Source organism: Salvelinus namaycush, chromosome 1, assembly GCF_016432855.1.
Source record: "Salvelinus namaycush isolate Seneca chromosome 1, SaNama_1.0, whole genome shotgun sequence".
Taxonomy (NCBI): Eukaryota; Metazoa; Chordata; class Actinopteri; order Salmoniformes; family Salmonidae; genus Salvelinus; species Salvelinus namaycush.
In genome coordinates, this window is record NC_052307.1 from 59,312,908 (window position 1) to 59,339,910 (window position 27,003).

At 41.8% G+C, this 27,003-nt stretch overlaps 1 protein-coding gene across 1 annotated transcript; it reads left to right on the plus strand.

The window, feature by feature from the left end:
- The first annotated feature begins 309 nt into the window (after positions 1-309).
- Positions 310-26,615, plus strand: LOC120046364 (trace amine-associated receptor 13c-like). Its single transcript, XM_038991548.1, has 4 exons — positions 310-412; positions 15,588-15,753; positions 23,822-24,175; positions 24,891-26,615. Exons 3-4 carry the CDS (start codon positions 23,908-23,910, stop codon positions 25,814-25,816), a joined length of 1,194 nt encoding a protein of 397 aa, XP_038847476.1. The 5' UTR covers positions 310-412; positions 15,588-15,753; positions 23,822-23,907; the 3' UTR covers positions 25,817-26,615.
- The last annotated feature ends 388 nt before the right edge of the window (positions 26,616-27,003 follow it).

Below are 27,003 nucleotides of genomic sequence, written 5' to 3' on the forward strand. Positions count from 1 at the left end.
TCATGTACCTCATCAGTGTAATTACACCATATAAAACAGCCATTGTTAATAGGAACTGTGTCATAGCTAACGAGTTAGCAGATTGTCTCTTAGATGGTCTCATTGGTATCATTCATTCATGTCTCTGAAACAGGTGGGCGGGCTGGCATAACGCAATGACTGATGCAAGGACAGAGGGATGGACGCCATGCTTGCTTGCCTGCCTACTTGCTTGCTTGCCTGGCACTGTAATGCTGTTGATGTCTCTGAACTGTCATGCTCTTAGTGCCTGATGTTACATAAGACTGGTAACGTCATTGTGGCTCTATGTCACACTCTCACAACCACTGACTGTCCTTAGGCCTTGTGATTCCAGACTGGAACCTGTGTGTTGTGTTGGGTATCACACTACAGGACAGGACATGATGTACAGGTACGTGTACAGATAAAAACAGCCATCCATCCATTTCATTTAGCATTTTCACGTGTGTGTGTGTGTGTGTATTTGTGTGTGTGTGTGTGTCAAATCAAATGTTATTTGTTACATGCGCCAAATACAACAGGGAAATGCTTACTTACAAACTCTTTCCCAAAGATGTAGAGTTTTAGATAAAAATATAAAAAAGCACACAAGCACAAGCATGAAGCTATATACAAGGAGTACCAATACCATATCAATGTGCAGGGATACATGGTAGTTGAGGTAAATATGTACATGTACAGAAGGCTGGGGCTCCCGAGTGGCGCAGCAGTCTAAGGCACTGCATCTCAGTGCAAGAGGTGTCACTACAGTCCCTGGTTTGAATCCAGGCTGTATCACATCCGGCCGTGATTGGGAGTCCCATAGGGCGGCGCACAATAGGCCCGGTGTCGTCCGGGTTTGGCCGGGTAGGCCGTCATTGTGAATAAGAATTTGTTCTTAACTGACTTGCCTAGTTAAAGGTTAAATAAATATATAAATATAATAATAAGAGTGAAAAGTAGCAGCAGTGCATATGCTGGGTGTGAGTGTGTGGTGGCATGTGCGTGTGTATGTGACATCAGTATGCGTGAGTGTGTTATGTGTGTGTGTTGTGTGTGTGGATAGAGACATGGGAATGTGTATATAGCCAGTGCAGGTAGAGTTAGTACAGATAGTCGGAGAAGCTATTCAGCAGTCGAATTGCTTTCAAGATAGAAGCTATCTTGGAGCCTGTTGGTCTGAGACCCGTTGCTCCGGTAGCACAGAGAACAGTCCATGCGCTTAGGTGGCTGAAGTCTTTGGCAATTTCCTGGGCCTTCCTTAGACACCGCCTGGTATAAACGTCCAGGATGGCATGGAGTTTGGCCCCAGAGAAGTACTAGGCTATCCGCACCACCCTCTGTAGAGCCTTGTGGTCGAGGGAGGTGCAGTTGCCATACCAGACGGCGAAGCAGCCAGTCAAGATTTTTATTTTATCTTTATTTAACCAGGTAGGCAAGTTGAGAACAAGTTCTCATTTACAATTGCGACCTGGCCAAGATAAAGCAAAGCAGTTCGACACATACAACAACACAGAGTTGCACATGGAGTAAAACAAACATACAGTCAATAATACAGTAGAAAAATAAGTCTATATACAATGTGAGCAAATGAGGTGAGATAAGGGATGTAAAGGCAAAAAAAGACCATGGTGGCGAAGTAAATACAATATAGCAAGTAAAACACTGGAATGGTAGATTTGCAGTGGAAGAATGTGCAAAGTAGAAATAGAAATAATGGGGTGCAAAGGAGCAAAATAAATAAATAAATAAATACAGTAGGGGAAGAGGTAGTTGTTTGTGCTAAATTATAGATGGGCTATGTACAGGTGCAGTGATCTGTGAGCTGCTCTGACAGCTGATGCTTAAAGCTAGTGAGGGAGATAAGTGTTTCCAGTTTCAGAGATTTTTGTAGATCGTTCCAGTCATTGGCAGCAGAGAACTGGAAGGAGAGTGAGCCAAAGGAAGAATTGGCTTTGGGGGTGACCAGAGAGATATACCTGCTGGAGCGCGTGCTACAGGTGGGTGCTGCTATGGTGACCAGCGAGCTGAGATAAGGGGGGACTTTACCTAGCAGGGTCTTGTAGATGACCTGTAGCCAGTGGGTTTGGCGACGAGTATGAAGCGAGGGCCAGCCAACGAGAGCCTACAGGTCGCAGTGGTGGGTAGTATATGGGGCTTTGGTGACAAAACGGATGGCACTGTGATAGACTGCATCCAATTTATTGAGTAGGGTATTGGAGGCTATTTTGTAAATGACACCGCCGAAGTCGAGGATAGGTAGGATGGTCAGTTTTACGAGGGTATGCTTGGCAGCATGAGTGAAGGATGCTTTGTTGCAAAATAGGAAGCCAATTCTAGATTTAACTTTGGATTGGAGATGTTTGATGTGAGTCTGGAAGGAGAGTTTACAGTCTAACCAGACAACTAGGTATTTGTAGTTGTCCACATATTCTAAGTTAGAACCGTCCAGAGTAGTGATGCTGGACGGGCGGGCAGGTGCAGGCAGCGATCGGTTGAAGAGCATGCTTTTACTTGTATTTAAGAGCAGTTGGAGGCCACGGAAGGAGAGTTGTATGGCATTGAAGCTTGTCTGGAGGGTAGTTAAACACAGTGTCCAAAGAAGGGGCAGAAGTATACAGAATGGTGTCGTCTGTGTAGAGGTAGATCAGAGACTCACCAGCAGCAAGAGCGACATCATTGATGTATGCAGAGAAGAGAGTCGGCCCAAGAATTGAACCCTGTGGCACCCCCATAGAGACTGCCAGATGTCCGGACAACAGGCCCTCCGATTTGACACACTGAACTCTATCAGAGAAGTAGTTGGTGAACCATGCGAGGCAATCATTTGAGAAACCAAGGCTATCGAGTCTGTCGATGAGGATGTGGTGATTGACAGAGTCGAAAGCCTTGGCCAGGTCAATGAATACGGCTGCACAGTATTGTTTCTTATCGATGGCGGTTAAGATATCGTTTAGGACCTTGAGCGTGGCTGAGGTGCACCCATGACCAGCTCTGAAAACAGATTGCATAGCGGAGAAGGTGCGGTGGGATTCAAAATGGTCGGTAATCTGTTTGTTGACTTGGCTTTCGAAGACCTTAGAAAGGCAGGGTAGGACAGATATAGGTCTGTAGCAGTTTGGGTCAAGAGTGTCTCCCCCGGCATTTCTTTGGTGGGGAGAGGGAGACGTTGTGCGTTGCTAACTGTTCCCGTTTTTTTTTGTTGGAACACAGAATTGTGACTGAGCGGGGAGGTAATAGATCCAACGGGATATGTCGAGTTGTTTGTGAACTCGGCTGGGGTGTTCAGAGATTGTTATTTTATGTAAACCATTTATTTTCCTTTTATGTGAACGCAGCTGTAACTACTATCCACCTTTACCCAGAGATGACTTGCACTAAAGTTCGATTACTGTTCGATGACGATGACTAGTACCTTAAATCTATTGATATGGAACTGCCACGGTCTAGGCCATGCAATAAAACGGAAAAAGATACTATGTGCTCTAAAAAAGGAAAAAGCAGACATCGCGCTATTGCAAGAGACACACCTCTGTGATGCTGAACATGCCAAACTCCGCAGAGCTTGGGTGGGACAGGTGTATTTCTCATCTTTCAAATCCAACAGTAGAGGTACAGCAATACTTATCCATAAGAATGTTCCATTCATAATTGACAAAAACATATCTGATCCGGAGGGGAGATTTATTTTGATAACTGGGTCACTGTATGGGCAACCAATTACTATCTTAAACATATACGCCCCTAACACAGATACTCCTGCTTTTATGTCGAAAATGATAACCCTGTTCAATGAGCATTGTGTTTCCTTTGGAGTGTTGGCCGGAGATTTTAATTGTACCCTGAACCCAACCCTAGACAAATCATCTCAAGTCCCCACCACAAATCCTAGATCTGCAAAGATGTTGAACTCTCTTACTAAAGAGATGGGACTGATAGATATCTGGAGAGAGACTAATAGCTCATCTATGGACTATACATACTACTCTAATGTCCATAACACCTACTCCCGTATAGATTACATTTTTATCCCAAAGAGTTTCATAAATTCAGCCACGTGTACAATCGGACCCATAGCGCTTTCGGATCACGCCTTTGTCCACCTCCGCTTTGACCTCTGCAAAAACATCCCGAGGTCAAAGAGCTGGAAATTCAACACCTCCATGCGATCAAACGAAGCATTCCATACATTGGTAACTACATGGATAGACAACTACACACAAGACAACAAAGATTCTCCTGTTTCTCCGGCCACAATGTGGGACGCTGCTAAAGCCACACTAAGAGGTCATCTAATTGCATATGCTTCCTCTAAGAAAAAAGCAATGGAAGCACACAGGCTAGATCTGGAGAGGGAGCTGGAACGCTGTGAAAAAGTACATAAACAATCCCCAGACAGCACCTCCTGGAGTCAACTTAAAGCAGCCAAAGCCAAACTGAATTTGGACTATACTCGGGAGATTAAAAAAAAAGGTTTCTTTACTAAACAGAAATACCATGAGTATAGCAATAGGCCTAGTAGATTGCTTGCTTATCAATTAAAAAAAGAGCAGTCAGAGCGTACAATTATGGCTATCCGAACAGCAGAGGATGAGGTCACATATGACCCAAAAAATATCAATTTAACTTTTCATGATTTTTACTGCAAACTATATACCTCTGAGAGAAAACACACGGAGGCAGAACTCCACTCCTTCCTAGAGGGAATCTCGCTACCTAAACTATCAGAGACCGACCAAGAAGATCTCAACTCCCCCTTCACTCCTGAGGAGATCCTGGAGGCAATTACCTCCATGCCACCTAACAAGTCCCCAGGCCCAGATGGATTCCCCAGAGAGTTCTACAAAGCTTTTTGGCCCCAGCTTAGCCCTATTTTCATGCCAATGCTGGAGGATTTTTGCAAAAACGGAGTTCTCCCAGACTCAATGCACACAGCTCGCATTACAGTGTTGCTCAAAAAAGACAAGGAGCCCCTATCCTGCTCCTCCTTCAGGCCCATAAGCTTGTTGGATTTCGACTACAAAATAATTACCAAATTGCTCGCCAAAAGACTAAACACTCTTCTTCCCAAAATAATAAAGGCGGACCAAACTGGATTTATTAGAGACAGATACTCTTCTGATAACATTCGCCGTCTTTTTGATATTATTGATCAAGTAAACGCACAGAAGACCCCTGTCCTGCTGGCTTCACTGGATGCTGAGAAGGCGTTCGACAGGATGGAGTGGAGCTTTCTGTTCTCAGTCTTAGAAAAGTTCAATATGGGCCCAAACTTTATTAAATGGATCAAATCACTATACTCTCATCCAAATGCCATGGTGACTACTAACGGACTGAACTCTGACAGATTCCCTTTGGGACGGGGCACAAGACAAGGGTGCTCGCTGTCCCCCCTGCTCTACTTGTTGGGGGCGGAGCCTCTGGCAGAGTTGATAAGGAGCAATCCAAGTATTATGGGTGTTCCTGCAGGCGGCCTGCAGCACAAGATTTCGCTTTACGGGGATGATGTCTTGCTCTACATATCCAACCCTGAGAAATCCCTTCCTCCCATTTTAGACACAATTGCTCAGTATGGCACGTTTTCAGGTTATAAGATTAATTTGAACAAATCCACTGTCTGCCCTCTCAATATTACACTCACCAGTTCTATGAAGACACTATGCCCATTCCAATGGAAGACACAGGGGTTTCAATACCTTGGGATATTCATAACACCAGATCTGAATAGGCTTTTCAAGGAGAATTATCTTCCACTCCTGGATCGAATCAAGAACAACCTCCAAACCTGGATCTCCCTCCCAATTAGCTCAGTAGGAAGAATTAATGTAATCCGTATGAACATCCTCCCTAGACTGAACTATTTATTTCAGATGCTCCCATGCTATCTCCCAGGTTCCTTTTTCAAAACAATTAACCAAAGCATCACCAAATTTATATGGGGCAATAAAAAACCTAGGATCAAGCTCTCCACTCTATCGAAACCTGAATCTAAGGGTGGTCTTGCCCTTCCCTCCCTTCAATTGTACTACTGGTCTGCCCAAATCCGCAACATGCTAACATGGATCACAAACAGACAAGAGTCAACGTGGATCCAGATAGAAGCCCAATCCTGTGGTTCATTGCCACTAAGCTCAACTATATTCATTAATAACTTTAGTGAAGTGGGCAACATAGCCAAAACATTTGTGATTTACAGCACCCTACTAGCATGGAGGGACTGTAAGAAATACCTGGGCATCTCCTCCCAAATATGTTCTCACTCGCATATAGTAGGCAACCCAGACTTGCCAAAAGCCCTGAGGGATGCCAACTTTAATCTTTGGCATACTCTAGGAATCAGGACCTTTTCAGACCTATTTCATCAGAAGACCACTACACTGAAATCCTTTCAAGAGCTCTGCAATGAATTCAATGTGCCAAGATCCCATTTTTTAAAATATCTTCAAATTAGACATGTCATCTCCTCATTTACTTCCAAGAGGAGGTTTAGAACTCAGTTGAATGAAGTTGAAACCCTTCTTGTCACAGCACAATCCATTAAAGGCAAAATATCCTATATCTATAGACTCCTTTCTGAGAAAGGAGGATCCTCCTTTACTCCTTTGAAAATAATATGGGAAAAGGACCTTGGTCTGACTATCAGTGATGAGTTATGGGCGGAGGTTTGCGACAGGGTATACTGCTCCTCTACTAATGTAAAAATGAAAGAATCTAATTACAAATTTTTGTACAAATTTTATTACACTCCCTTGAGACTCCATAAAATGAAAACAGACATTTCTCCTAACTGTAAAAGATGTACCTCTGAAAGTGGAACCTATATGCATGTATTTTGGAGCTGTAGAGAGATTGCCAGATTTTGGCAATATACATACTGCTGCACAGAAAATACTAGAGGTACAGTTTGATATGACCCCGTGTCTCTATCTTCTTAATGCCCAGCAGGACTTTGTTCTTGATCCTGACAGAGAAAATTTGCTCATGACCATTACATACTTTGCTAAGAAATGTATTCTTCTATTGTGGGCCTCTAATACTTCTCCTACATTTAAAATGTGGATTGACCAGATTGTTGACTTTCTCCCTCTTGAAAAGCTCACTTATGACCTCCACAAGAGACAGCCCAAGTTTGATAGACTCTGGTCTCCACTACTCAACTATATTTCAAATTGGACAGAGTGAATGGGGGAATCAGGGAGATGAGCAGATGCGTGTTGTGTAAGGTGCTGTAAAATCTAAAAACTAATTATTGGCTCGTCATCTCAGCTAAGGCTGGAAATAGCTAATAAGAACCTTGATAGTGCTGCTGCAAGTTCTATAATTTAAATTTTGTTATAATTATTATGTGTGTGTGTTTGTGTGTGTATGTATGTATATATGTATGTATGTGTATGTATGTGTATATAATTTTGTATTATTATAATTTTTTTTTTTTTTTTTTAAGTCACATCTGTGAATGTGGAATGTGTTTGGTTGGTTGATTGAAAACTTAAAAAAACTTTAAATTGAAAAAAAAGAGTGTCTCCCCCTTTGAAGAGGGGGATGACCGCAGCTGCTTTCCAATCTTTGGGAATCTCAGACGACACGAAAGAGAGGTTGAACAGGCTAGTAATAGGGGTTGCAACAATTTCGGCAGATCATTTTAGAAAGAAAGGGTCCAGATTGTCTAGCCCGGCTGATTTGTAGGGGTCCAGATTTTGCAGCTCTTTCAGAACATCAGCTGACTGGATTTTGGAGAAGGAGAAATGGGGAAGGCTTGGGCAAGTTGCTGTGGGGGGTGCAGTGCTGTTGACCGGAGTAGGGGTAGCCAGGTGGAAAGCATGGCCAGCCGTAGAAAAATGCTTATTGAAATTCTCAATTATAGTGGATTATAGTGGTACCTGGTAGGTTCATTGATAATTTGTGTGAGATTGAGGGCATCAAGTTTAGATTGTAGGATTGTAAGATGCTCTCATTGTTGCAGCTATAGAACTTCTTGAGGATCTGAGGCCAAATCTGTGTGTGTGTGTGTGTGTGTGTGTGTGTGTGTGTGTGTGTGTGTGTGTGTGTGTGTGTGTGTGTGTGTGTGTGTGTGTGTGTGTCTTTTTTGTTATTGTTTTTGTTTTGTTGTTGAAACAGAGTAGAGGAGACTCCGGCAGCGACGTCAAAAAATTGCAGTACATATTGTGCTGTTCTATCACGCATGCAATGATGTCAGAGGGAAAAACAGTGTTGGTTGTTTGCAGTAACTTCTTTGTTGTTGTAATATCCCAAACGGACGTGGCTGTTTCACCAATTAAGGATTCCAGCTGAAGCCCTTTCCTGCAGTCAAATGACCTAGTGGCCTCAAAAAGGAGGATGGTTATGAACAAACTACTCCACTCCTACGAGTGGAGTACTTTTGTTTCAAAGTAGATTTGTTTGACTACCAAGAAACACTCTGTGTGACACTGATTTAGTCCTCTGCAGTAAAAGGTTTTCAAAGCAGGAGAAAGAGACGAGTTGGTGCACTGTTACCAGCCTTTACTCTTCAGCTGTCCTCTGTATGGTTGCACTTTCACGTTGCTGTACTACGCATTCAGCATCCTCTCTACTTTCGCTGCAGCACAAGTCAGGATAACTATGTCTGTCTATACAAAGGTCTTAGTCATGAATGTTTCAAGCTATTCATGTTGATTCAATCACTGCTATTCAATACGGAATCAACAAAGGTTTACACCACACACTGATTGCCAATCAGAGGATGGAGAACTGTCCCTTTGAACCAGGTAACATCAAATGCCTGAGTCATATGTGATCATATAACATTCAAAACCTCCTTAGATCAACAAGTTATCACATAGTCTTGAACGACAACTACAGGAATCTTGTAACTCTGGACGTCATTCATTTCTTCGATATATTTTATTTTGAAAGAATATTTCAAATCCATTGCTCTGAGTCATAAGAGTTCATTGTATTTCAGTTGAATTAATTGTATTCACAAGTGATGCTCCCATTGAGGAGCCTCTCTATATATGTAAATAGTGAAGTGTATTTTTCCAGACCCTTAATAAAAAAAATGTACTCTTCTGAATAGCAGGAGTCAGGCAAGTGGGCTGTGGACTTTCTTGACGTCTTTTAGTTTGATTGACTCCACCAAGGGGCAAAGATATAATCCTGTCAACAGTTTAATTTATAGATTTGTTGCTTCAGAGTGCCATCATTTATGATGTTTACGCATTTGACCTTCACTGTCCTCAAACCTCTGTCAGACCACATACAAACAGACACCGAGTCATCTGTTGTTAGATGTTCGTTACAAATATTAAATATTAAATCAGTGACTTTCTATATATTTCTGTGTTGGTATCAAAGCAGAGCACAGCTTGTGTGAGCAGACAAAGGCGCTCAGGCAGCGGTCTGGAGGACTGGCTGCTGGCTGCTTGTAAACAACTTTGCAATATATCTATTTATGTATTGCCTCATGACCGTGGTTTAACTGTTGTACCCCATCAGAATGCAAAATATAATCTTGTTTAACGCCATTTTTTGAAAACAATGTAAATGTAAACAAACACTGTATAGCCTCAAAACATGGTTAAAACTATAACTTTGATAGCATGGCTGGTCAGTCCTTGCATTCATAACTCTGTCTATAATTTTGAAAGTGGTTTCATTTCTCCAGTCCCATCCCCTCATCCCTTTACTAAAACGTTGTTATGGTTCAAACTGCAGATTACCATTGGCTACATCAGAGTGCTTCTAAAACAGGATGGAATAATTCACAAATGACAAGAGGAGAATCTACATAGTAAAGCACTCGTAGCAAAAATATAAATAACACCACTCTCAGTACAGATGCGATGACTCTACCTGACAGCCATGTGGTTGAAAATACAGCACATTCTTACCAGGGTGCTGTACCTTTAAAGAGATAGGGTGGGCTGTGCTGTGCTGTGCTGTGCTGTGCTGTGCTGTGCTGTGCTGTGCTGTGCTGTGCTGTGCTGTGCTGTGCTGTGCTGTGCTGTGCTGTGGGGGACCATATGTTGTGTTGTCTCTCTTGTTGTGATGTGTGTTTTGTCCTATATTTAAATTGTATTTATTTTTGATTTTTAATCCCAGGCCCCCGTCTCTGCAGGAGGCCTTTTGCCTTTTGGTAGGCCGTCATTGTAAATAAGAATTTGTTCTCAACTGACTTACCTAGTTTAAATAAAGGTTCAATTAAAAATACAAATAAATATGGTGAGAGGACACCAAGGGACTTTGCAGAACATAATGAGGTATGGGGTCATTAAGTGGGAGGGGGTGGGGGAAAGGGTGGGTGGGGTGCTGTGACTGACTGAGAAAATGGGCGGAGGGCATGGGAAGGCAATGGGAGCAGTGCTTCCTGGGTCAGCGCAGTAGTCTACCGATCAGCTGCATTCCCCAGTTGTCTCTCATTGTGGGTCATATGACCATAGAATTATGAATTAGAATACTAGAACAGTTATTTAATAGGATCTCTATACATATTATTCAGCTGGAGTGGACCGACAAACTCATTAGCTAGCAACATCCCCTTATGAGAAACAAAAGTCATTTCAGAAAATTAGTCAAATTAACCGCATGGGTGAGCTTACTTTAGGCTGGGTTTCTGTACAGCACTTTGAGATATCAGCTGATGTAAGAAGGGCTATATAAATACATTTGATTTGATTTGATTTCACTTTCATTCAGAGCATAATTTAGTTACATGGAGAGTTTTTCTCCTGGAATTTCTATTTTGCATCAGGCTATGTCACTACATGCTGATTAGCTTTTAAAAGAGGATAATGAACTGTCTTTTCTCTGGGTATTGTTTTGCTATCTTGTCTGTGTAATTCAAGGACAAGTTGACTGAGTGTGATCTTGGAGGGAAGTGCTGTGCTGAAAATATAAATATAAATAGCAACTGTCAGCCCGTTGACTGCACTGATACAGGTGGAGACTGTTGTATTATTCATTACATGAGCTTGAAGCCACAACAGACAGTGAAGTCATATGTTTGTCCCACTCCATTAACAGTCAGCACACCATTTTAATTTAGCCTTATGGATTTGTAGGTATGTGGACTCCATACCACACAAATGCATTATAAGACAAGACAAACATGGACATGCTAGGGGGAATGCTTTGACGTTGACAGGTTATCCAAATCGGAAAGAAGAATGACCTCGTTATATTGCTATGAGATTGAGTGTGTGCATTTATATGAAGTTAATTTATATATTGTTAACAATTATGTGGTAAGTCATTAATAGTTCACCACCCCAATATTACATCTAGTGATTGAAGAAGTGTTTACCTGGCTATATGGATCTACCGTTGACTGCAAGCTGTTGTTATTTTATTGTGATAAGTTATTATGATTGGATGAAGCAGCCATGCATGCTCAGTGCTTACACATGAAGTGCAGTGATAGTGGAGGGGGGAGTTGACTGGGATGGTGCCTTCCTGAGGGCTGCAGCAGGATGTGACCCATGCCAGGGCCCCTAAGCAATATGCTGCTACCTCATCTACTGGAGCTGGGCTGACGGTCGCCAGCGTATGCTCTCTGCTCTACAAGGGCATGGACTCTGGCGGGGGATTAAGAGTGCACTGCCAGGGGTGGAAGAATGAGAGAGGAACAGAGTAGAGAGGGGGAGACAGGAGAGAAAGGGGGAAGAGGAGAGAGCGAGTATGGGAGGGAGAGAGTGCCCAAACAAGGAAGCCAGGGGAAAGAATACAAGCCACAGAGAGAGAGAGAGCTAGGTAATGGTTAGATCACGTGTCAAACTCATTCCACAGAGGGCCAAGTGTCCGCAGGTTATCCCTCCACCCTTGTACTTTTAGATTAATTAAGGTCACTAATTAGTTAGGAACTCCCCTCACCTGGTTGTCTAGGTCTTTATTGAAAGGAAAAACCAAAAATCCGCAGACACTTGGGAATCGAATTTGACACCCCTGGGCTAGACGTTGTTGACTGTGGAGTTACTGGAAAAAGACTGACTGAGGGAGAAAAAAGAGCTAGGCAGTGCCTAATTTGTAAATCAGGAGTTGCCGGAACAAGTGAGCACGAGAGGTGGGTGACCTGGGGAGCTCTGAGTAACCGGAACGCATGAGGAAAAAATATAACTTTTATAAGAAAGCATTGCATGCATATCATCACATTTGCGTAGTGGCATAGAGCAGTAAGTAGAGGCATTTACAGAAGTTGCCCACATGGGAAAAAAGGTTTGTGGCCTAGGGTCCAGAAAATTGTTGGCCTTTTTATAAACGCATTTAATGCAACTCTACGTCATTTTACGATTGGAAATTTTGGCACAATCTGTTTTAATGCTGCGTTCAAAACTGGGAACTCGGAGCTGGGAAATCTACGACTTCTGACTTCAGTGCGTTCAAAACAACTGCGAAATTTGAGGGAAAACGAGATCAGACTGGTAAAATTTGTTTTGGATTGCCATCCAATTTGAAATTCCAGGTGGGGAACTCTGGCCTCTTCTAGAGCTCCGACCTGAAGATCACTGACATCATGATTCGGCTTGTTTTTTTTCGAATTCCAAGTTGTGTTGGGGGGATTAAAGAAGAGGCAACTCGAATGAACTTTGAATACGTTTATTAGAATCTTTACATTGCAAAAAGTGACAATTATTTTTCATGCCAGAAAAGGTACCGGATCCGGCCAAAACGAAACTGTCCAAGACGGAGAGGTGCCAGATCTTGTTACAGTAGGATCCGGCTAAAATTAAGCATTGGAGTGAGGGATCGAGAGGGGGGAAGTGCTGAGCGATTAACCGAAATTTCTTTTTTTTCCTCCGGTTATTCAACAACTAATTGACCGATGTCGGTTCAATGACTTGAATTCCATTTAGTTCGTATTTTTGTGATCCCAACGCGCCGTTCTCTAGAGGGAAGTCAAATCATTCACGAGAGAAATCAAGTCAAGAACTATGTGGAACACTAGGCTGAAGGGAGTTGTAGTTTTCATCAACCAAATATTCAACCTAGTTCAGCGCAGAAATTTCGCAATTAACTACATTAACCACGTTTTCATCCACAGTTTTGAATTCGTTCGACATGGTGGGATATTTTTGTGTCTGTAGAATTAATTATGCGAGAAATGGTGGTGGAAACGCCTTTAAACTCAAATATTTATGTAATTTCCATCATATCGAAGTAAACTTGTCACGCGATGATATTGAGTGTGGCCCTCCCACTACGACTCAGGAAACCATGCAGTTTATTAGGCAACAGATCAAATATATTATGATGAATTTCACAGTGTTGAAAGTGCACGGTGATGAGGTTGGTGCTCCTTTCCAATAAATATCGAGGGTCTTATTCTGGTGACACGATGCTCAACTCCCATTTGACAAATACAAATACAAAGGTTAATTATGGCAAAAACAAAAGTTGGGTGGGTGGTTGGGTCTAGCAACCCAAAGGCTGTGTATTTGAATCTCATGTACAACTTTAATTTTTTTGCTAATTAGCAACTACCTTTTAGCTACTTTGTAACTACTTGGCATGTTAGCTAAGCCTTCCCCTAACCTTATCCCTTTAACCAAACTCCTAAACTCAACCCTAACAATAACCCCTAACCCTATCCTCTAGCTTAGCTAACGTTAGCCACGTAGTTAACGTTAGTGTTAGCTACCTAGCTAACGTTAGCCACAACAAATTTGAAGTTTTGCAAATTTGTAACATATTGTATTATTTGAAATTCATAACATATTGTACAAATTGCAATTAGCAACATATCATACGAATTGTAATTCGTAACATCATACTCGATTGAACAAAAATATAAACTCAACATGTAAAGTGTTGGTCCCATGTTTTATGAGCTGAAATAAAATATCCCAGAAATGTTCCATACGCACAAAAAGCTTATTTCTCTCACATTTAGTTTACATCCTTGTTAGTGAAAATTTATTTTTTGCCAAGATAATCCATCCACCTGACAGGTGTGGCATATCAAGAAGCTGAATAAACATCAATATCATTACACAGGTGTACCTTGTGCTGGGGACAATAAAAGGCCACTCTAAAATGTGCAGTTTTGTCACACAATGCCACAGATGTCTCAAGTTTTGAGGGAGCGTGCAATTGGCCTGCTGACTGCAAGAATGTCCACCAAAGCTGTTGCCAGATAATTTAATGTTAATTGCTCTACCAGAAGTCGCCTCCAACGTTGTTTTAAAGAATTTGGCAGTACGACCAACCGGCCTCTCAACCGCAGACCACATGTGTGGCGTTGTGTGGGCGAGCGGTTTGCTGATGTCAACGTTGTGAACATAGTGCCCCATGGTGGCGGTGGGGTTATGGTATGTGTAGGCATAAAATACAGACAACGAACATAATTTTATCGATGGCAATTTGAATGCACATAAATACCGTGACGAGATTCTGAGGCCCAAAATGAGGCCAATATTGTTTTACGTATCTGTGACCAACAGAGGCATATCTGTGTTCCCAGTCATGTGAAATCCATAGATTAGGGTCTAATAAATTGACTGATTTCCTTATATGAACTGTAACTCAGTAAAATCTTTGAAATTGTTGCACATTGCATTTATATTTTTGTTCAGTATAATTGAAGTGTCCCAGATATCGTTTACTAAGTTACATCTACCCCCCAGTCTAGGTTGGTTATCTACTTTGAAGAGCTAGTCAAATGATTTTGTCAGACAGCTCTGCAACATACTTAGGCAGGCTTGCCTAGCTGAATAGGATGACTAAAGACAGTACAGTACAGGGAGCACAGAGATAACGTTGTCTGGCTAGCTGCTACTGCCTGAGCAGAGATGAGAGGATGACTTTAAGGAATTAAAAATAATAAAGCCATCAAATAAAAACTAAGTAATATACACAACTGAAATATTGTATTATTTCATAGTAATTTCCTACTTTTCTATTAATGTCTACCCAATGTGGACCTGACAGAAAAAATTGAATGTGAATGTTCACTGTTGTTGGCTTTAGAATTTCAATTAAAAACCTCTAAAATCATTTGAATGCCATTATTTCATAAAGCATTTAATGTTTTTAAAAATTATTGTAAACAAAATAAAAAACGTAATTATTTTTTAAATAATCGAACCGAAACCGAACCGAGCTCAAAAAACACTTATCGCTCAGCACTAGTTCCATGTAGAACCCTCTGTGGAAATGGTTCTACATGGAACCCCAAATGTTTCTATCAGGAACCAAAAGGGTTCTACTTGGAACCAAAAAAGGTTTGTCAAATGGTTCTCTTATGGGGACAGATGGCACCTTTTTATATGAATGTAGAGAGCGCACAAGACATAGGGCATATAAGTCGCTTGGAGTGGTGAGAGACAGAAGGAGGAGGGGATGTGGGAGAGAGAGTGTGGGGGAAAGAGACTGGGAGAGAGAAGCTGCTGTGTGTGGACTGTAGCTTGCAGCTGCAATTGTGGAAGAGGGAGAAAGCGTGCTCATGTGAGAGAGACTCAGAGACTACTAGAGAGAGAGAGAGAAAGCAAAAGAGGTTGAGAGAGAGTGAGAGAGAGACAGACAGATAGAGAAGGCTGAAACACAGAGAGTGAAGTAAATAAAGAATTCAAGAAAGACAGTACAGTGACGCAGTGCTTCTCTGTCTACTGTAGGTGTACGAATTCTGTGGAGGCAGCGTGATACAAGGACTATACATTTCCTGTCTCCTATCAGCCGGATTTACTCCGAAAAGGGCATCAATCACCATTGGACCATAAACTTCTCCACAATATTGCAGCCACTAAAGGTGGACTTTTAACAACTGCAGTGACAATGCAGGTGAGATTCTCTTGATTGTTTATATACTGTACGTGTGTTCAACTGCATGTTGTACTGAGATTATAGTGTTTGGTTTGCTAGACTTGAAGTAAGCCTTTTTATTGAAATTAATCACTTGTGGTGCATGGCATTTCTATCTGTTTATAACATGGAAAACTGAATATCTACCAGATGCTGAGTTATGTATATTTCATGCGCTTGCAGACTGTATGTTATGTTTGCGGTAAAAAAAATATTCAACAGCTTCTGTCTGAAGCCAGATGATGTGTCGACAGAGGCTGTGTTGTTTAGTTTAATTGTGGTAATGAGCTGTTACTATGCATTTACTTATAATCTGAGTTATATTTGATATGGCTTCCAGGTAAAAAATACAAAGATGTGCTTTGGAAAGTGAACTTTTATGATTGAGTGTAGAGAACAATGACGTTCTGTGTCTCTGTATCGCTCTTCTTTCCCCTCTCTCATACCGTACACACAGATACAGTCACACTCACAATATGTGTTGCTTTTGTTCAGTAAGTCCTGTGCTGCTGGCTCTCCCTAGAGCTGCAGACAGCAGGACAGTTGATGGAGTGACGTGCTCTGGGTGGGTTGCCTGTTCATTAGAAGAGTGTGATTGAGACCACAGTATATTGACAGGGAGTAGAACAATGAGACTTCTGTACATGGTTAACAAACACAACAAAGATCAACAGAGCAAGCGAGGAGTCACCTATAGATCAACGGATAGCTAGATTCAGGAATAAAGTGCTTTTCACAGTGCTCTTCACACATCCTGTAACAGCAAAATAAAAGGGATTGATAGAGAAAGTAAGAGGTAGATGAGAGAAGGTGTGGAAAGGGAAGGCTGGGAAGAGATATGCAGTATGGGGAGTCGTCATAGATTGAGTGGACTTTGGAGAAGGGTAGAAAAGAGAAAAGGAGGAGAGGGAGTGTGAGAGAGATGAAGTCACTGCTGTGTTCTAGTACAGCTAGGCTATGACAGTAAAGACAGCCCTGGCTTGGGGGGACATCGAGTAGAGATGGCCTGTCCATTATTCCTGCTCCAGAGTGGGAGCCCTGACCTAGCCCCTAATCTAACAGCCTTCTCCACGCCTCTCACCCAAGGAGACCGCCACGGCTCTCCTCACACAAACAAACACACATCCACTGCATGCATGACAAACACAAGTGTCATGAGCCCCGTGGCCAGTCAGCCCTCCTTACCCAGCTAGCTTCTCAAAGGTTCACCACACACTTCTGCCTACCACTTAGGCATTTTACTTTGCACAGACGCCTGTATATCCATTTTAATTTGTATCAAGGGCATTTGTTAGTCTATTGTTATACTGCTTCTCTTTTGTCATTTGCATTGGTTTGGAGTTTGTGAGATTTGTTTTGTTGTAAAACTCAAAGATTGTGTGGATGAAGTCATGTCTTGCTGTGAGGATCAGTTGTGTATTTGTTGTGACAGTGTCCCCCACAGCCTCAGGCATTGCTATGGGCACACATGGGACATTTCCGCCTGTCATCTCCACTTTAGTTACAACCAAAGACGTTTAACAAGGGTACAGATCTTGTACCTCCCCGAAGCTTAAAAGATAAATCTGTATGCCATCAAACAAAATGCTTTTTTTCTTTCGTTCAGCATTTTGATTTCAAGTCTTAGTCGTGCTTAATCCTCATATAATTGAGATGGAATGCTCAGTGTAAGGCTCAGTTTAATTTATAGTAATAGCTGTAATCAGATTTTCTCTATCCCCACAGTTTTGATTTGGTCCACTCAGGGATCTTACCAGCTATAAATCTCAGTTATGTGCAGTGGTGGAAAAAGTACTGAATTGTCATCCTTGAGTAAAAGTAAAAATACCTTTAATAGAAAATTACTGAAGTAAAAGGGAAAGTAAAAGTCTAAAAGTATTTGGTTTTAAATATTAAAAGTAAATGTAATTGTTAGAATATACTTAAGTATTAAAAGTACAAGTATAAATAATTTTACATTCCTTATATTAAGCAAACCAGACAGCACCATTTTTTATTGCCTTTTTTTACAGATAGCCAGGGGCACACTCCAACACTCCAACATTATTTAAAAACAAGGCATTTGTGTTTAGTGAGTCTGCCAGAGGCAGAAGGGATGACCAGGGATGTTCTCTTGATAAGTGTGTGAATTTGACCTTTTTCCTGTCTTGCTAAGCATTCGAAACATAACAAGTACTTCTGGGTGTCAGGGAAAATGTATGGAGTAAAAAGTACATTATTTTCTTTAGGAAGGTAGCAAAGTAAAAGTTGTCAAATATAAATAGTAAAGTACAGATACCCCCCAAAAAATGACTTAAGTAGTACTTTAAAGTATTTTTACTTGAGTACTTTACACCACTGGTTGTGTGTCATTATATAAATAATTATATAAATCGTTAAATATTGCAAGTTGAGCTTCCACCTCCCATTATGGCCTGTAGAGTAAATTGCTGCTCTTAGTTGAGCTATTTAGTCATGGTGATTGGTCTATAGGCATGGCTCATAATGAACAAAACAATGCAGCCTCTCTGTCCAGGTTGGATTCATTAGCTTCATTCAGCCTGTTGCACACACACATACGTCTGTTCGAAGATTGCATGGAGAGGAAAAAAAACGCTGAATGTGCCGTGAAGGTTAAGGGCTCCATTATTTTGTGTGCATTATCTTAAACATGTGAGGTGTGTCACTTAGGCTGGTCCTGCTGGCACTCATCCTCAATGTTAATAACATTTTTAAAAATGGACTCTGGTTTGTCAGGTGAACTAACCTTCCTACCTGGCTTGTAAAGACAAGGTGCTGTCAATTTAACCTTTTATTTTGACTAGGCAAGTCAGTTAAGAACAAATTCTTATTTACAATGACAGCCTACCAGGGAACAGTGGGTTAACTGCCTTATTCAGGGCAGAATGACAGATTTTTACCTTGTCAGCTCAGGGATTTGATCCAGCAACCTTTTGGTTACTGGCCCAACGCGCTAACCACTAGGCACTAGGCTACCTGATACCCCAAATAAACTGGATGTAATTAGCTTGAAGAATACTGTCAGTCCCTGGAGAACCCTTGATCTGTGTCCCTAACGTAAGATGAAGTGGGAGTGCTGCTGCCTGAGGAACTGCAGCTGCAGTCAATATTAACTGGGCTGGGCTATTTTTACCCCATTTTGTTTTTCCACTGAATTGGTCTTTTAACCCAAATATATATGAATTCTAGTCAATGGATACAATAAGCCGAAATGTGTGAGATGTTTGAAATAATTCCCTTTGTTTTGGGCAATGATAACTAGGACTGTAAATGTAGGAGAATTGTGAGTTGTTTTCACTCAGTCGGATTCACAATTGTTCTTTTACACATTTCCACATTCACATTTTTTTACTGTTTTCTTGCTTTCTGCTCACTGCAGCCAATGTAAAAATCCATAGTCTTGTTGTGCTGATCTGTCAGTGTTCCCTCCAATTGCCTTTTTCTTGCTAGATGTTTGTCTCTCTCTATATCTTCATGCACACCAGTCAAGGGGATATTGTGTAGGAGATTGAAAAGTATGTAGTTGTCAGCTGAAGCCAAAATCTGGTTCTGAACATTGAGTACTCTTGGACTATCAGTTTCAAAGACAAGCATAAAAATGTTACGCAATAACAAGATTTAGAAGGAACATTTGGCTTCCATCTTACCCCATACAAAAGGTACCTCTGAAATATGGACTATTTGATTACATACAGTCAAGTCCCAAATTATTGGCACCCTTGAGAAAGATGAGCAAAAAATACTGTATAAAATATATAATACAAATACTGATATACAGTATTTGAATGCAAAAAAAGAGAAAATTATATTATTTTATACTAATGCAAGTGCTCAGAGTAAGAGATTTTGTTTAACAAGTAATAAAATAATACTCTAGCATCCTCCCCTTGCGAGGATAACAACACAGCCTGAAAACTTTTTTTAATGATGATTGGAGAACACATTGGGAGGGATCTTAGACCACTCCTCCATACAGAATATTTCCAGATCCTTGATATCCTTCGTCTGCGTTTATGGACTGCTCTCTTCAATTCAAACCACAGGTTTTCAATGGGGATCAAATCCTGAGGCGGCCATTTCAAAATGTTTATTTTGTGGTCAATTAACCAATTCTTTGTGGATTTTGACGTGTGCTTGGGGTTATTGTCTTGCTAAAAGATCCACTTGCGGCAAAGTTTCAAGATCCCTCCCAATGTGTTCTCCAACCTTATAAAACATTTTCCAAAAAAGCTCAGTGTCGTTATACCTGTATTGAAAACAGGGGATTCAGGAGAAAGATATGACCCCTTATTGATGTCACCTGTTAAATCCACTTCCATCCGTGTAGATGAAAGAGAGGAGACAGGTTAAAGAAGGATTTTTAAGCCTTGAGACAATCGAGACATGTATTGTGTATGTGTGCCATTCAGAGGGTGAATGGGCAGGACAAAAGGACATCCAGCCAACTTGACACAACTGTGGGAAGGATTCAACATGGGCCAGCATCCCTGTGGAAAGCTTTTGACACCTTGTAGAGTCCATGGTCCAACTCATTGAGGCTGTTCTGAGGGCAAAAGGGGGCGGGGGGATCCAACAACAGAAAAAACACATTTTGCCCAAGGGATCCGTGGAAGTTTAGAGGGTGTAATACAATACAATGTAATATTATTAATCTACAATGTATGTTATTAAACCTTGGGCTACATGGGCCTATTGGTATACACAGTACTCCACCTATTATACATTTTTCATCTCAATACTTCAATACTATATATTTTTTTACATAAATGCACTGTAATTTAAAGTAATTGTCCAGTGAAAATCTAACTTTTAAAAGTCAATGTTCTGTTAACTCATATCCAAATCATTTTGTGGCCGACGCATTAATTGAAGAAAAAATACTTTAAAAAAGCCACCTCAAACTTGTATCTCAAACAGACTGTTTCAAAAATGCTTTTGGTTCAAGGACATACATCTGGTGTATTAGAAGCATTTATTGGTACCATGATTGACTTTCTATTTATTTATTTATTTCACTATTATGGGGGATCCTGTTGTCTGATAACAATGCCTGCAGTGGCGTGGCCGGCCTTGAACTTCCATGGCTTCAATGAGAGGTGGCAGTCTGTCACGTCTACTCCCGCTCCTCCCCTCTGGTGTTCGACGTCGCCGGTATACTAACCACCGGTCCCGGGATCCATCATTACGCACACCTGGCATCAATCATTACGAGCACCTGCACGTTGTCATGAGGCACACTTCGACTCCATTACCTTACTTATTACCACCCCTATATCTGGCACTCCCTTAGGTTTCTTCCCCAGTCAGTATTGATCCTGTGTTCATGCAAAGACGCTACTGTTATGTTGTTTCGTTTGTTGTTTTATTAAACGTTTCACCTGCTTCTCGACTCACAGCGTCTTCGTTACACAGTCGTTTTCTCTCTGCCTCATGACAACATGTGTAGAACTGCAGGATATTAGCTTTATAGCTGCAACAATAAACATTTCTCTGCCCCATGACAAAATGTGTAGAATTGCAGGAAATTTGCTTTTTTTTTTCTCCAAGAGGCGGACCTTTAAAATGTTCCTTCCCAGGGCCCGATACTTGGTTTGTCTGGCCTTGGACACGAAATCATGGTAAAACTACTTGTATGATATTTTTATCTCACTCGAGTTGTGTTCTGATTATGAAGGGTCACTGATGGATTTGCTATCACAAAAAAGTTTGAGAACCCCTGGGATATTGGTTAGAGAAGGGTTAGCTATAATGCTAAGTAGTTGCAAAGTAGCTAAAAAAGTAGTAAGTAGTTGCAAAGTTAAAAAAGTAACCATCCTTTTTAATTTTCACATGTAGCGAGCGAAGCGTTCGTGTTGTCCAACCAACATACGTAGTAGCTGAGTCAGACAATATAGTTTTCATGCATCTAATTAGCCTATTTCTCAGTGACAGTTAGGTGAATCAGTGAGTGAGTTGTTCAAGATGGATAAACAAAAGGCAAGATCAAGTGGTGAACAAAAACTCCACAAAAAAAGCTTTATCTGATCAAGCTCGTGCCAAATTACAGACAATAACCACGTCAGCAAAGCTACCACCTCGTCCTCGACTGACGAAACACTATCGCAGGTGGAAGCTAGTAGGCCTAGTCATGCAGCAGCTAGCACTAAAGCTTCCCAGTCCCCATAGAGATCTCACTGCCCGGGCCTGGCAATGACAGTGGCCTTGCTTCTCCTCTTCTTCCTCCCCTCAAGAATAGTGACAGTTCCTCTAGAGAGAGTACCGGTCCTCCTCTTCTCCCAGAAAACCAAGCTGATGACTGTCAGGGACCCAGCAGCGCTCATGAGTGACCCCCCCCCCCCCCCCCCCCCCTTTCCGTGTACACTGGTAAAAGCCTATGAGTGATGAGACTGATAGCCCACGACAGCTAGCCCCGAGTTCCAATGTGTAATATAAATAGGCTACCAGCTAAATACTGTATATAGCTATAGATATGCTAGTAGGCTAGACTGCATTGTCTGCATAATGAAACGAGCCCTAGTAAGCTATTGTTTTGACAGTGGACTGATTATTTGGCATTAATAGACTGGTTTTATGGAGCACAAACTTTCTATCCATACTGCGAGAGAGTGCAAGGATGGCTGGTAGGCTATAGGAAAGTTGAATATTCTAAAATAATATCTTTTGGGTACTGATTTAGTATGCTGTTGCATCACATTTATTTTACAATCTGAAATGTTTGAATTTTCCACTTTAATTACTGAACAAGAAAATACATTATTGCCGCCAGCCAGCATTCGAAATAGCAGCATTGCGACACCGTAGGCCTATAGCTTCATGAAACATAAACGTTAGACTTAACATGAGAAAATGAGGACCAAATAAAAATAAACATGCATCCATTCAAGCAAAGCTACAGGCTACTAGAAGCACTAGCACCACATCATCTGAAAGGGGGGGGCAAACTCTGACTTTGCTGGGGGTCCAGAGAAACTGCGCTACGCCAGTGAACATAACATATCATACTGTACTCATTTGAGTGTCACAAATTTACATTTACTATGTTACGTCTTTGAGGACAGGCTGTTATTTTATAGTCTTTCTTTCTCATTTTTATCAAGGGTGCCAATAATTTTGGACCTGATTTGTATATGGCAGTGAAACAAAACAACGGATCTCACAAATTCCCTAATCAAGCATTGTGATGTGCATTGAATATGATGTGCCTATGACAAATTTACAGTACAGTGCAACACCAAGTTTCTATTGTCACGTACACAAGTACAGTGAAATGCCGTTCTTGCTGGCTCTTTCCCAACAATGCAGTAATGAATATCAGAAGTACTATAAAAAATAAACACCATACATAAACCTGTGGGGTACACTGTGTACTTACAATGATTTAGGAAGTATACAGTACATGTCATTTCCTTTGAATACATCACGATTGCCCATTTTGCAGTATATTCAACACCTCAAAACCAAGCAATTTTCTTTATTGTTGTGTAATAATAGAGGTTGTCCGTTGATGGGGATTTGTGAGGTGTCGCTAGCAGTGTCCATCTGCAGAACATACTGTATAGGTAACTGCCAAAATAAAGGAAACGCCAACATAAAGCGTCTTAATAGGGCCACCACGAGCCTCCAGAACAGCTTCAATGTGCCTGGCATAGATTCTACAAGAGTCTGGAACTCTATTGAAGGGTTGCGACACCAGTCTTCCACAAGAAATTCCATAATTTGGTGTTTTGTTGATGGTGGAAGAAAACGCTGTCTCAGGCGCGTTTAATTGGGTTGACATCTGGTGACTGAGACACACACACAAACCTGTGTGGGAAGCATTTGCTTTCAATAAACTTTGTATCCCTCATTTACTCAAGTGTTTCGTTTATTTTGGCAGTTACCTGTAGGTCATTTTAGGAAACATATAGCTAGACAGCACAGTAGGTGATGTGAGTGTTATCATGCAAATCAACTCTGTATGATGTGTTACATAGCAGTGTTTGTAGTTTTCCTTTGGACAGGTTTGATGGTTTACCTTGGTTAATAATGTTCCTGCTTGTTTCTCCAGGAGCATCTCTCAGTCCAGCAGATGGGCACCAGGAGCACAAAGTTCTCCTAGTAGTGAGGTTTGTCCTGGGCCTCGTCCGGACTACCATGACTGACCTCCTGGCCAACCTGAGTGTTCCATGGGGCACACAGGCGATTGTGTGCCCCAACCTGACAGCAGCAGCCATGGTTGTGCCGGGGTCAGGCAAGTCTCTGGCCCCCTTCTGCACCTTCTGCTGCTGTGGCCTGCTGAACCGTACCCTGGCCGTGGTGTTTATGGTCAGTCTGGCCTTCGCCATAGTGGTGGGCAACGTGGTCACGCTCACCGTCTTCATGCAGACAAGACAGGTCCGCACACCACAGGGATACCTCAAAGGTAAAAAAACAAACTCACTGAATCAGACTTGTTCATTCAGAACGAGCTCATTTACTCTCTAGAAATGCTGTTGATTTATGATAGGAGAGAATGGTAGTCACATGTCAGTTGCTTATGTTTACACACATGGGTGCAATATATTCACTGACATGGAAGAAGAACAACCTTTGGTGTTCTTGACACTGAAAGGTGAAATTAATTTAAATTCAAACACCTTTCTGCTTTAATGTTCTGTTTCTAGAGTCCGCATGTTTGTTTATGTTGCCTGCTGGTTACATTTAACTTTTTAGTAGTTTAGCAGATACTCTTATCCAGAGCGACTTACAGGAGCAATTATGGTTAAGTGCCTTGCTCAAGGGCACATCGGCAGATTTCTCACCTAGTCAGCTAAGGGATTCAAACCAGAGACCTTTTGGTTACTGGCCCAATACTCTTAACCGCTAGGCTACCTGCCACCCTGTATTGGTTATATTGGCAGGATTCATTAAGACGGTCGGTGCTTGTTGTTTAGCAGAGGACTAAATCAATCTTCAATGCTGTTCAGTCACAATCAGGGATTCCTTTGTGCATTGCCTCAAAGGACGCAAAAGCATTTCCACACACCACTGTAGATTTGTTTTCCATGGAATTGAATGTAAAATCAGCTTTTAGAACACAGGGATTTGTACCGTACTTGGTTGAGTGTGAACTATGAATGACCTTTCTCTCCTGACAGTCTCTCTGGCCATAGCGGACATGATGGTTGGAGTGCTGGTGGTTCCTTTCTCTGTCTACACTGAGATCTCTCTGATGGTGACCAGCTCCCCTCCTGTCTGGTACCAGGGGGGCACTGACCCCTCCATGGGGGGCCTGGTGGGACCCTGGCAGCCCTGCATGCTGATTGGTCCAGTCTTCGCTGGCTGTACGTTTGTCTCCATCAGTACTATTTTCCTGATGACGGTAGAGCGCTGTGTGGCCATCTTATGGCCCCTACATAAGGACCACCTGGTGACACGGAGACGCACCCTGTTTCTCATCCTCTTCTCCTGGGCAGGCAGTTACCTTATGGCCCTAGCCCCCCTCATCCTCAGCAACAACTTCACACTGGAGTACAGTGAGTGCAGCCGGATGTGTAACTATGTCCCCCTGTGGGATGGAGTCACTCTGCCCTCTGACGCCAACATCCTCCTGCTGTTCCCCGTGTTTGACTTTACGCTGCTGGGCGGCACCCTGGTATTCAACATCCTGTCCTTCACCAGCATCCGCCGCTACACACGCAAACGTAAGCTCATGTCAGAGGGGAATGTGGGGGTCGAGGGAGGGGGAGGCGGCTGCCAACATAGACCCTCCTTCTCTGACATCAAGGCCGCCAAGACGATCAGCATTCTGACGTTTGCCTTCACGGCTTCCTTCACCCCCATCGCTGTGTTTGTGCTGGGCAATGTGGTGGGCTTCACCTGGTGCAACTTCTCCTTTGTAGCCTTCTGGATCCTGACTGGGAACAGCTGCTGTAATGTGATAATATACAGCGTGAGAGACCAGCGCTTCAGGAAAGGAGTGACTCTGCTTTTTCAGAGGGAGCACTCCCCTTCCCACGGGGAGAAAGGCGGAGCTACCCCTCCCACTCACCTTGTGACTACAACCCCAACCCCACCTCCTTAAACTATTTTGAAAAGACAACCAGTGCCCTTTTCTTTAACTTTACTATGGAGAGAGGGATTTAATCGGCATTTAACTTCAGGTTAAAAAAAAAAGTTTAAATAATGAAACATAACTGTAGCTACCTTATGTGGTATCTAGTAGTTGCCAGCTATTCCCAGCATCATTTAAATCATATGACTCAAGCTGTCTCATTGGACGAGGTGAGATATCTGTGGGGGATATCTTAATAACATGCACTTTATCATAGAGATGTAAGTAATGTATGGTTTTCATTTGTTTTGTGACATGTTTTGTGACTGTCCAGAAACATGTTAATTTTGCACAATTTTCTCTATAATAGCATTTATTTTTTCTATAATACCATTATATTCATGAGGATGGCGTAATCAAATGTGAGTGAATTAATTGTGAGAATGTTTTGAATCTAAATGAAGAGAGATGTTGATGTTTTGTACAGTTATGGGCAATTCGACGGGTCCGTGATCTGTACTACACAGAAATGCATGATTATGGATATGAATGTCATTCTCTTCAAGGTGATGTATCCTAAATAGGTTCAGAAAGGTTTACATATGCAATATCTTCTTTTGCATATTTGGGTATTATTCTACACACGGGCTATTATTTTAATGAGCTCTGCCCCCAAACAAGACCAAATTAAATCTGAACCAATCATAGATGTCTTTGTTTCACAAGTTTAGACATCAAAGTACAGCAGAGCACAGTAGAGTAGAATACAGCACAGTAGAGTAGAATACAGCACAGTAGAGTACAATACAGCACAGTAGAGTACAATACAGCACAGTAGAGTACAATACAGCACAGTAGAGTACAGTACAGCACAGTAGAATAGAATACAGCACAGTAGAGTACAATACAGCACAGTAGAGTAGAATACCGCACAGTAGAGTAGAATACCGCACAGTAGAGTAGAATACAGCACAGTAGAGTACAATACAGCACAGTAGAGTAGAATACAGCACAGTAGAGTAGAATATACTGTACTCTACTGTACAGTACTGTACTGAACTATACTCTACTTTTCTTTACTGTACTGTACTGTTCTGTACTATACTGTGCTGTCCAAACTGTGATCTGTGACTACTATTTCAAGGCACAAGGCAATGTTTCTTAAACTTACAGAAGGCAGAAACATTTCTCCAAAAACGAAATATGTGTTGATATTA

Excerpts from the sequence above, each read along its gene's own strand:
- LOC120046364 (XM_038991548.1), top strand. The coding sequence starts at position 23,908 with ATGACTGACCTCCTGGCCAACCTGAGTGTTCCATGGGGCACACAGGCG. Across the intron at positions 24,176-24,890 it reads ACCACAGGGATACCTCAAAG|TCTCTCTGGCCATAGCGGAC; the intron begins GTAAAAAAACAA and ends CTCTCCTGACAG.